Source organism: Phocoena sinus, chromosome 15 (genome assembly GCF_008692025.1).
Source record: "Phocoena sinus isolate mPhoSin1 chromosome 15, mPhoSin1.pri, whole genome shotgun sequence".
NCBI lineage: Eukaryota > Metazoa > Chordata > Mammalia > Artiodactyla > Phocoenidae > Phocoena > Phocoena sinus.
Genome location: NC_045777.1, coordinates 41825883 through 41838178, shown reverse-complemented (window position 1 = coordinate 41838178; position 12296 = coordinate 41825883). Strand labels below are relative to the sequence as shown.

The window sequence follows — 12296 nt, the reverse complement described above, 5'->3', positions numbered from 1 at the left end:
AAATATAGGCTGCTATCCTCCCAGATATGGCAACGCAGTAGATTTAGACTATGGTGCTGGTATCTGATTTAATCATTTTCTTAGGTAATATTCACCTTATTTTACAGATGAAGAACAGTCCTAGAGTGGTTACAGCATCTCCTGCAATCTCCTTGTTCCCAGGTCAGTGTCTTACCGACAAGCTCAGCAATGCCTGGGTCACTAGGCAATCCCTTCAGTGTATAACCAGGCAGGAAAAACAGCCCGGACTAAGGGAAGATCTACTGGCTAGAAACAGCCAACAATTATGCTGAGAAATAAATGCAGTTGAGTTATTCTTATGCCTTGTTAAGGCTCTAAAGTCAGCACATAAAGTGAAAAATTCACACGGGCAAAATTATTCTTTAAACTTCTTTAGGAAGGCCCTATGTTAGAAACTGACACATCTCTCAATATGTTCAACAAAGCCCGTTTTTCCTCTAGATTTAGGAGAGATTGCTGGAGCTTTTAAAGTCCCCATTGAGCAAGCGATGAAGTTTTTGGTTAATATTTAGGAGTAATGTCTGAGAAGCAACAACAAACAACAACAAAAAGTCTTCATATACTCTCATTACACTGATGTAGAAAGAAGCTAAGAAATATAGGAGAATCTGGACCAATTGGAAGAACAATGAATTCATATTTCTTATCTCATGCCAAGGTTTATTGTAAAAATGAAAATAAAATCGCATCGTTTAAAATCTCTCTTATTTCTTTTTTTTTTTTTTTAAAAAGAGTGCACATAGGCAACACCTCCTCACCATAGGACATCACTTGCCCTGGTGCCCAGCAGGTTACATGCCAGGTGGCTGCAACCCTTGCTGCAGAACCAAGTCTAAGATCAGTAGGTCGGGATCAACCTTCCTTGACTAAGGTCTTCAAACTCAGGATTACAGATGTGAGCACTTCATTCTGACCAGGTTTTAGCAACTTGGATTCGCCACAAGTTCAGGAAATCATAAATCCTCCAATATCCTTCTCTTCCCTGCTTCATGCAAATTAACAGTCTCCTCACTAAAAGGTGGAGGCTCCCTGGTGTAGAATGAAGACACTACAGCTTTCTTCTCTACCCTCAAGTTTCCATGTGATGGGACTTCTAAGGAGTCCACGAATAGAAATAAGGAGAACTTGATCTGATTGAGAGGGGACATGTTAGCAAGTCTCTCGCTAGGCTCACAATCTACCACCTCCAATTTAGCTTTTGTCCATGATTAAACTGATTTGTATGTCCATAGGTCCACTCTCATTAAGTTTTTTCTAGTATGTTTTTTTTGATGAAGAGCAAAGAGATTGGAGAAATGATGGCTTCGTCAGACCTATTCATGTTTCTAACTGTACTGAATAGCAGTGTCACCATCAAAGGAGGTACGGTTTCCACAGAGGCCACCCCTATGTCCAAATGTGTTAGGAGAAGCAATGAGATGGCTACACATCTGGCCACAGCTTCCATCTAAAGCAGAGATCTGGCTAAGATTGCCTCTCACAGGCAAATCATTTAACCCCACCAGAATGAGAAAGTATCTTTCTTGTTCTTTCCTGAGTTGAGCTAGATGACAGTGGCAGGATTGCTGATCTTCCGTTCAATCAGGGCAGCACATGAGTCCTATTCAACTCAAGTGGAGAGCAAGGCAAAGGGTTGTTTTTCCCCCTGTCCAGCGAGGAAGGCACATGCTTTCAGCTTACAAAAATGGCTGTAGAATGTCCTTCAGCAGGACCTCTCAGTGTCATTTTTATCCCTGTGTCAGATGTAGATCCAACCACACGCTCAGAAGTTTATTTTCTATTTATAAAAATGTCACATCATTTGGATAATCAGCAGACTTAATTTCATAAGGAGTTTTAAATGTTGTCTACTTTGAAACCACCATATAATCCAGATCATTCACAGAAAAGCAACATGGCAGCCTCTTCTCCTACACTAAGTGGGTCAAGGTTGCTGATACCGACTCTAAAGACACACCCATCTGGAAGTTAAGGATCATCTTAAAGGCATCTGATAGCAAATGTAAATGATGCTTGATCTTTGGGGCATCGCCTGGAGAATCAGAGAGGACAAAGCTTTCTGTTGGTCTGACTGTGCCATGACGACTTGGGCAAAGACATGACTGTGGCTAGATCAGTGGGACTGCTCCAGAAGACAACACCAGTGGTGATGGTTCTGGAGCTGGAAGAAACATGGCCCACATTCCCCATTTTACAGATGAGGAGTACCAAGAGATGGACTTAATGGCCTTGATTACAGAGACATCCCCTGCTAAGAGAAAAAAGATCATTAGACTTTAAAAGAGTTGTCCATGTAGAGTTAGATTAAGGAAAAGGGTGCTTGGGCATCCTTACCTCAATGCCTGGAAGTGTCTGAGTAAAGCCCTCCCTACCCTAGGCATACTGGCTAACTGGCAGGGGGCTCACTAACTATAGCAGCACAAGTTATATTATTCCATCTCTTGTGATTCTTACTGATGGGAACAGGATTACGAAACCCGGAAACAACAGCAAGAGGCTCTAATTTCTGGCTGCAAAACTCAGGCGTGCCTGTTGGGAATAGACGCTAAAGCAGCATGAGGATGGAGAGGCAAGTGGATTTGCCCACTAGCAAGCTCTCAGGTGGGCAGTCTATGGTGACACCTGGTGCTTGAACACTGTCTCCCACCAAGAAAGGCAGAAGCTACCTTGGGGCATGGCTTTTATTCTGACAATGGGTATTTAGAATCACAAGATGAAGAGCCAACTCTCACATCTGACCACCAATGTAACTGTCACAGACCTGAACAAAGACAGCCTGAGAACGGAAAAGTATTATGTGTATGAGTGAGTGAATGCGTGTGTGTGTGTGTGTGAGAAAGAGGGGGAAAGGTGGGGGGAGGGAGGGGGGGAGGGAGGGAGGGAAGAAAGAAGATGGAGGGAGAGAGAAAACAAACTGTTTGCAAGTCATGAGGGTTCTTGAGGAGCAGAAGGAGCACGGCACAGGCGCAAAGTCTGGGAATACTTTTCTTCCATTATGTCACAGGCAATGAGCATCATGGGTTCCACCTGAAGACCAGCCTTGGGCTTAGTCAAAGGATACATTTTTACAGCAGCATACTAGGATGACGGGTATTAGTACCATAACCACCTTCCTGCACAGAATGTGAAGATTTTAAGATGGAATTTATTTTTCTATACACACAAATCTTAAACTTAAATTGTTCCAGAAACTAAGGCCAGCACAGATATTCAAACGATGCTTCTAGACATAAGAGGACACCCCCCCAGGGAGAACACGGGGCACCGCGTCTGCTCCTTCCAGATTTCTGAATGTTAACCACACCACTGTCTTCTGCAGAACTGAAGGATGGTGCTTGTTTTGCATTTCTGTAAACAATCGTCCACAGGAATTGAAACTTGGTGCGAAGTATATAATTTTCCCATCAGAAATGTAAGCATCATTTCATGTTTCATTTAAGCACCTCCCCCCCCGGGTTAAGAACCACACAGATCCTAAGGGGTTCTGTGTCAGTGACATAAGGCAGGCCTCACACTGGTTTTTTTTGGGTTTTTTTGGTGATCCATAACATGATTCTGAAATAAAAGTGACAAACAATTTTTAACACTGCATATGTTCAAAAACCTCTGCCAAGAAGGGGAATAAAATAGTCTTGGCACCAGAAGCTAAAGTGCAACCGCTCCTCTGTGATCTGTGGTGAGGAAACAAGTGGCTGTGACCCTGATCTTGTCGAGTTAGCACAAGAAACTTTTAGGAGCCTGAATGTGCCTGTCTTCAGTGGATTCCCAATTCTGGGTTCTGAGGAAGAGGAATGTGTTCACCCTGTTCGATACTTTGCGGACTGTGTGTCTGAATGTCGGAAGGCAGGGGAGGATTACAGTGAAGCCAGAAACCAGTATCTTAACTTCTAAAGCACACCAACGATGAGCCCCAAACTAGTTCTGTTCTCTGGCTGCCGTCAGTTGACCTTGGGGCCTAGACCACACTGGGTAATAAAGTCTGGGACCTGGGCTCACAACAAGGTGCAGAGCTGGGCGTCTGTCTCGGTGCCACACTGCCACATACACACAGCATCTCAGGATGGCCTGCCACATCTGTAGGCACACTACCCAAAGTGACAAACAGCAATACCACAAGGGTCGTGTTTCCCTTGGAAGGCACAGAGTAAACAATTTAAATGACAAGTAGATGATATTTAACATTTTTAACAACAATCTGTTCGTGCTAAAAGCACAGTTAAGGAGTATTCTATGCTAGGCAAAGGTCCAAAATCTGCATGCAATGAGAAAAAACTTCCACCTTCCTCCTACACGGAAGAAAACTGATTTTGGTTTTGAAAATGCAGAGCTGGGGTTCCTCCCTGCCAGTGATCCCCAAGTCAAGCCAGGGGCCTACAGAGGGCCTTCAAAGATAAACCAGAGGTTCTTCCATTGAATTGTTCCCACCCCAGAACAGGGGATCGGCTTGGGGAGGAGGGGTCTGTGGGCAGGAGAGGGGAGATTAGGGAATTCCCATGAAGTAAATGAATGGGAAGGTTTCTGGAAACTGACATCCTCAAAGACCTGCAGAGATGCAGCTGGGGGGGCCTGGTCTCAGGTGAACCATAACCTCTCCTCTGAACCACGGCTGCCCACGGCCACAGCTTTAATTAGAGCTCCCAGAATGCTATGCTTCTGCCCATCTGTTGGCTGCTTTATCACCGGCAGAGGGGTGGGGGTTCCAGGTTTGTGTCACACTATAACTGAGGCCTGATTAGTACAATACCTTAGGGTTTCCAGGTTTCAAAGTGCCCGGGAAACCCACTGATCTTCTGGCTTGGAATCTTCATCTTAGATGCCTTACCCCCTAAGGTGACTTCCTTACCCCCTAAGGTGACCTCCTGGAAGCCTTAACCGCAAGCGCTCTGAGCTGTGGGATGGTTGCCCCCTTGGGGTATTTGAAATCACTGAACATGACCTCCATGATGGGCAAACAACTCCCAGTATCAAGCTATTTGTGGCTTTTACAAATGAAAGACATCCTATACTTCTGCTATCTATGGAAAAACTTATAAATACATACATTGCTCCACAGACCTACAGCCAGGTGGCATGTGAGTCCCTAAGGTGGATCAACAGAACGGGCACTGTAGAAGCACCGCTAAGGCTAACTTCCTGATAGGAAAGGGGTGCCTCAGAACTGTGGAGTGAAGAAATCACTATCGCACAAGGAACCGTGGTTTTAGACAGCATGACAAATGAGGACTGCGTGAAACTGCAGATAACGCAGAGCATCCACCCGGAAGTCAGCGCCCCATTTCCGCTGCTCATTTCCATAACGACCCCTTGTTTTGCTCACTTGTCTCTTTAGTAAGGTTTCTGCTTGAGAAAACTGGGAGCTTTGGGAAACGTTATCATACCACATGCTGTCAATTTTTTTTTTTTATAGCCAACTCTGATATTCTTTTCTCCTGATTTTCTGAACTCACGTGTTCTTAATTTAGCCCAAAATGCCAGCAGGTAATCTCCACTGCTTGCCCCACCCGCACGTCTGATCCCTGGGTCTCTCTGCCTCATACCTTATCTCTGCAGTCATGATTGCCATTTCTTTGAATTTCTGTTCTGTGTTTAATTCATCTCTCTGGTCTTCACAGAGCAATGATTCAATTCTCAGTAGTGAATATTCTCTTTTGTTTTTCAATTTTTTCAACCAGAAGTCATTATATTTTTTTAGTTCTGGAAGGTCACTGATGTGCCCTAATAATAATATCTTCTTGAGGATTCTCCTTCCCTTTTCTTTTTTTTTTTTTTAATTTAATCTCTGCTCCATCTCTTCCGTTAGCGCCAATGCAGTCAGAGCCAACTGTACTATTTGTTCAGCTGGGCTCCCTCAAGTCCCCGAGTCCCCTTAAATACGTGGTGACAACAGCACGCTCACAGCTCAGACTTTGGGCAAATGAAACAAGTAGATGGTGGACGAACAGAATGTGTTTTTCCCAGTCCCGTCCACTGGGCCCAAGTGCCCCAGTCAGGACTCTACTGCTGTGGTAATGTGTGATTTGTGTCATGAGATCGAATCAAATCAACTATTGTTCAGAGAAAATATTTTCTAAACCTGATGCTGTTGCCTCCTTTACCACCGTCCCTGTATTCCCAAGAACACTGGTCCCTTGCCTGGATTTACTGTAGGAGCCCCTTAATTAGTCTTCCCTTTTCTACTCTGACGTCTTTTAAGTTCATTCTCCAAGGAGCAACCAGAATTTAGTCATTTTAAAGGTGAATCTGATCGTGCTACCTCCCTGCTCCAAACCCTCAATGGTTTCCCATCAAAAGACTGAGAATAAAAATCACGGTCTCTCCATGAAACCACAACACTCTATGATCTGACCCCTGACCATTTGTCCAAATTTGTCTCCTGCTGTCCGTTCATCCCTGTGCTCCATCCACACTCCCTCTCTTACCCTCTTGCAAACAGTAAACTCATTCTCCCCTCAGGGTTGCCTCTTGTCTTCCCTCTGTGTGGAATGTCCTTCCCTCAAGACCTTTGTGTGCCTCGGCTTGCTCCTTCCCTGCGTCCAAAGCTTTGTTCCAGGATTCTGTCCTCAGAGCAATCTCTACATTCTCTAAAACCACATCCCCCAAAAACTCACTCCTCAATTACCTCATTTTACTTTGTACTCTTTGAGCTATTTTATTTATTTGTTTCATTTATATTTCTCTTTTCCCAGACTGTGAACATCATAAGGAAAAGATTTTGTTTTTCACTGTTCTGTCCCTAGTATTAGAAAAGTGTCTGAGGCTTCGTGGGATTTAATAAATTTTCATCAAATGAGTGAACTAGTGAATACATAGCTTAAACAATCAAGATGCCAGAAGCATACCGCAATGAAGAGACAACTGAATAAGTCCTTAACCTAGTTTGTTTGTTAACAGAGCAAAAAATACAACCACATATCGCTGGAGAGTCCATTTGTATAGCTTTTATCTATGTCCCACCACTTATAATTCAGTTATCAGGCAAAACCTGACTTGTTCAAATTCATTTAGCCAATGCGCACTGAAAAGAGAATTAGCACAGGCTATGATTAAAGCTGCAATGGCAAAAACTAAGTTGTGTTTCTCAATCCAAATTATCTAGATTTACTACAATGAAACGAAGACATGAGCAAGAAAAGAATATGAAAGCAAAAGAAAGGACTCAAAGACACAGTAGGCTAGTAAGGAGATCAGAGTAAAAAAAACGTTAAGTAGGAAACACTAAGCTAACAAACCTCTAGGAAAGATAACTTTCTGAATAGTTTAGAGACAATCTGTCAGTCGAATTTGTCAATGAGCTGTAAATGTGACCAACACATTTGCTCTTCGTCATCAACCCCTTGATGTTTTGTGTAGTTATGTGTACTCCCATCACACGCCAAGATGGCACATGGGAACTTCCAACAGTGGGAAATATCCTCGGGTTATTATTTTAGTGGAAATGATAAAGTTATACCAATATACCAGCTCACTTGTTAGTGTTTAACTTTGAAACACTACATTTTTGCCAAGCAGATGGTCCAGGAGCCTTTACTATGACTCGAGAGATATACTGAAGATTACCCGTTTTCAAAGGGACTGAACATCTCTCCCTGGCCTCAGGGGCATTCCAGGGAGAGGCAGGTCCGACTCTTGGTTCTGAGACTCCAAAGTCTTGAGCTTGTCACTTAACCTTTTGATTCTAGATGAGGATAATGACGGCAATACCTATCCTAGACGGTCTGTAAGATTGTTGTGAAAATAAAATAATACATGTCGAAGAAATGTTTTGTAAACTGGCTATTTTAGTTACTTTTTTCTGCATCTTAGAGGTTACTAAAGTTATTCTCTAAATTGAAGTTGTCATACGTATACCTTTTAAAGTAAGAGGAAAAGAAACAGCAAGCACCAAAGTATGTTTAGCCGTGCGGTCTTTACTTCTACTTGAAATTAACAATGTTCGTGTCTCTTTTAAAAAATGTTGAAATTACAGTAATTAGCAAAAATGATGCTGCTGTTTCTTTAAACACACAAGAGCACCAAGAGCTATCTCTCATTAGGAAACTCCCATAGTCTCTTTCCATATCCAAACATTTCCAAATAATCCATCTCCTACCGAGGAGAAAGCTATATTCATGGGCCATCATAAATGGAACAAAATTCTTTACAGCACTCATGTGAGTATGAGGAGAAAACCAAAATCGGAAGAAAAACGCACAACATTGTGTGTTCTGTGAAACCTATTTGCTGTAATAACATGTTAATTGCTAAACCTCTGAAATTTAAGCCTCCACAGCACCTCTACTTATTGAATTGCCTTGTTTACTTAAGTCTCCTGTTCATCACTACATATATCCCAAAGCTCTTATTAAATAAGCAGAATCGGAGGCATGCTGAACACTTTGATGGAAGACTTTAGTTTCATAAAAATCCTGATCATGACGATTTAGCTATCAATTATCCAACAGCACACTCAGAAGTCACTTTATAGAAGTGATTAGTTATAAATAAAGAGATCTTAGATTACTGAAAAAATTACCAAACACCAGGAATCCCCTGTCAACAAAGATAACTTCACTCTTTAAGGAAAATAGCACCAGATGATCCCTGAATTCTTCTAATCTTAACGAAATCCACCCTGTTCTCTCCTTTACACACAAATCCATATTATCTAAAGACATAAAAATGAGATCATGGCTAAATGAATCTGATCATTTTGCCCATCTTCGCCACTGAAACCAATCAACATAATCCCTTCAGTCAATTAATTACAGGAAAGTATTCAATCACCCACGGAACCCAAATGAAGCAGCATCAGCTAGCTTTGGCTCAATGACTAGGTCAACTTGATATTTATGGAATAAATGTATCTGCCTTTTCGAAACTGATAATCGAATTCCAGCATCTTGTATGCTCACTGATTGTGTTTTTCTCCTACCTGGTGCTGATTCTTGGCCAGCCATTCCTTAATGGTGCTGAGGGCAATGACTGCAGCAGGCTCGTTTGGAAAACCTAAGTGAAGAACAGAATAAAACAAATTTTTTAAAAAAGGCAAAGGCAATAGGGAAGTCAATCATGGTGTGATACTGGGTTTTTCTCATTTAAACAGTATTCATTTCAACCAATTAGTACTGAGCGAGGGAGACCTCAGTAATGTATACACTCTACACTGCGCGTCACAGTATATGAAGCCTGTGATCCTATATACAAGGCATTACGGGGGCTGGTCCTATGCCCGTCTAGAGCTAAAAGGCAATAAAGGACTAACTGTCTCTTCAGTTGCACGATGTCTATTAAAATATATTTACGGTTGCTTAATACCTTCCACAACATTTTCATATAATTTTCTCATATGAGGTGTCAGATTAATGTTTATTACCCTCAGTTTACAAATCAAGTAAACGTGGGTCAGAGACTACATGTGGCTGAGCCAGGGTCACTCCATCAGTGAGCTGGCACAAGACACAGCGAACAACCAGTCACATAGCCATACCACTGAAAGCTATTGTGCGAATTCAAGGAAGGCGATGCCTGTTCCATTTAGAGCCATTGGAAATGATGTTTCACATGAAGACAATATGAAACGACCTGATTTTGTAGTACAGGTTTGGTTTTAGAAGGGCAGGAAGAATGATGCACTTATAATACATCAGTGAACATGAGCACACATAATCAGAGTTTCTAAAATGCATCCTTTAGCGTACATAAACCAAGCACATTCGAGAACTCGCAGAATCATCAGACATTCTGCCAACAGAGATAAAAATATGTGAAAGAATAACCTTGTAAGTTACTTATTTATGGGGCAGAAAGAAGAAGAGATGGGAGTGACTGTTCTGTTGAAACTACTCTCTTCAAGCTCACCACTGGCTTCCTAATCAAGAAGGCCCATAGACTTTCAATCATTCTTCATCTTCTTTGGTATTAAATGTGTTGAACTAGTTTTTTGTATTTCAATACGTCTTCCCCCTTGAACTTTTTAAAAAAGATTTTTAAATTGTTTTAAAGTGTACAATTCAGTGGTTTTTAATATGTCCACAAATTTGTGCAATCATCACCACTAATTTCAGAATATTTTCACTGTTCGAAAAAGAAAATCTGTACCCATTAACAGTTATTTCCCAATCTCCCCTCCCCCCAGTCCCTGTCAACTACTAATCTACTTTGTCTCTATAGATTTGCAGATTCTCCTCCTAGATTTTTCAACACTGACTTCTTCTGTGTCTCCTCGTACCTATTTGACCTCCCCTGGCTCCTTTTTCTAGGAGCATCCATTAAACGTCTGCCATTCCCAACATCCTAAACTCAGATGTCTGAGCTGATGCTTTAAGCATCATCCACCAATATGTCCATGAGGACATCATCTTATCAGGGAGGCTCCCGTGACATTGTTCATGCAGACGAAGAGAGAGGTGTTGTTGAAATGGGGAGATTAGAGATTTAAAAGACCCAGTTCTACTGGAAGGCAAATACATATTCCAGTAGTTCACAGTAATGGTTTAAATCTCAGTGGACTTTGAGAAAATGTGAGAGAGAAGTAAGAGAGAGGAGTTGTTCGTCCCCACTTCCAAAAATAAATGTTGCCTTTCTAATTAGGTTTCTACATGCTTTGTTAGGGAGTATATTAGGAAAGGGGACAAAATAAAGCAGGGCCAAGCCCCACGTGATCACTGTCATATGAGAGAGAACCGCTGTCATGTGAAAAACGCACATAAGTTCTCAAATTTGCAAATTCATCTATGACATTTGGGATTATGGGTTTGTTTTGCATTGTTTCATCCCTTCCTTAAATTAAGGCTTCAAAATGTAACTCTTAAAGTTAGAAAAACCTGTTAATTAGCTAATTCATTAAACAAATTACTATTTAACTAGAAAAGAGTATGTATATATACATATACACGTACGTGTATATACGTACAGACAGATAGACGGACACACTTTTAATGAGTCCCTGTCTTTAAAGCCCAAAGTCTGGGGGGAGGAAATAAGAGGCAACCGCAACACAGCAGGACAAAGGCATTTAGGGATGTGGGGACATAGATGAAGAGCACTGAGGGAGGCTTTCTAGGAAAAGATAGAATGTCTGGGGGAGGGAACTATACGTGGGAAGCTGAGGAGACATTGTCTTCAGAAGCAAGCTATGAGCAGCAAGGAACTGATGGAAAAGGTGAGGGTGAGGGAAAGTAGATGGGGAGAAAGCAGGAGTCCTTGTGGGCTGCAAAGAAAAAGAAGGCAGCCAGGATGGGCATGTGTGGTTAGGGATTACCCAGAGGAGGCTTTTCAGTCCACCTTTTCCCTGAGTTTAACACCAATATTTGTAATCACCCAGATGCCTCCCCTTGACAGGCTCCAGAACCAGAAATGCAATGCGTATTCCTCCACAAAAGGAAATCCTTCCTGACTTTCTGGTTCTGGCTTTACCTCCTCCCCAGTCAGTGCAATATCTCGCTGCTTCCCCTGCTGGTAACCGGGTCCTACAGGCAGCATCCCTCTGAAGGATCTTACACCACCCTGTTCTTTCCTTCTTTTCCCATTGATCTTATCCGAGGTCGGATCAGCTCTCAGCCCGACAACAGCAGGTGACTTGTAACTGTGCCCCTCAGTCTTCTCCCGTTCTCCCATCTATCCAGCACACCACTTTCAGGTGATTCTTCCTGAAGTATAGTTACCACCACCTTACACAAAACAATGGCAGCCTTGGCCGACTGTCCAGCTCCTACAGAGTAAACTTTAGCACCTTAGCTTGGCATTATATACCCCGGGAGCCTTTCTAGATTTGTGTCTTAGCTTTCCCTAGTTATTCTCTTCCCATGACAATCTTCTCCAACTTTTTGATATGTTTAAGAAGTATTTAAATAGTAAAATTATGGGGCTGTATAAAACTAATAAAACCATAATCACTCAGTTGCAATGGCCATCCGCACTAACCTTTAGAAGGAATAATTCCCCACAGAGAAATTATAAAAGTTCTCCCAGAACCATGGCAGCTGTGGTCTCTTCTCAATTATGTGTGATCTTTTGGTCACTTGCCCACATTCATCCAAACCTCTGGCACTGAGTTATCGTTTTCATCTCCACCTCAAGGACTGCTATAACCTTGGGCGGTTTCAGCATGCAGGAAGATGACCCACCCAGCACGTGGCCTGCCAGTTCCCTGACCTGGTCGTTTTTGACAACAACTCCCACCTTCCCTCCTCCCCAGACCACACCCTGGACCTGGATGTAGTATTTCCATTCCAAAGCTACTCTCTGAAAACCTGTTCTCTTTAGTTTGTTCAGCTACTTTCCAAGGAACGTCCTTT

General features: G+C 42.3%; 1 protein-coding gene across 1 annotated transcript in view; it reads right to left on the bottom strand.

Annotated features, from left to right (window-relative positions):
- The window catches only part of MACROD2 (mono-ADP ribosylhydrolase 2), a 2059152-nt gene that overhangs the window by 587950 nt on the left and 1458906 nt on the right, over positions 1 to 12296 (bottom strand). The window contains exon 8 of the mRNA XM_032606628.1: positions 8933 to 9006. Coding sequence (XP_032462519.1) covers positions 8933 to 9006 — 74 coding nt within the window. The remainder of the gene's footprint in view (positions 1 to 8932; positions 9007 to 12296) is intronic.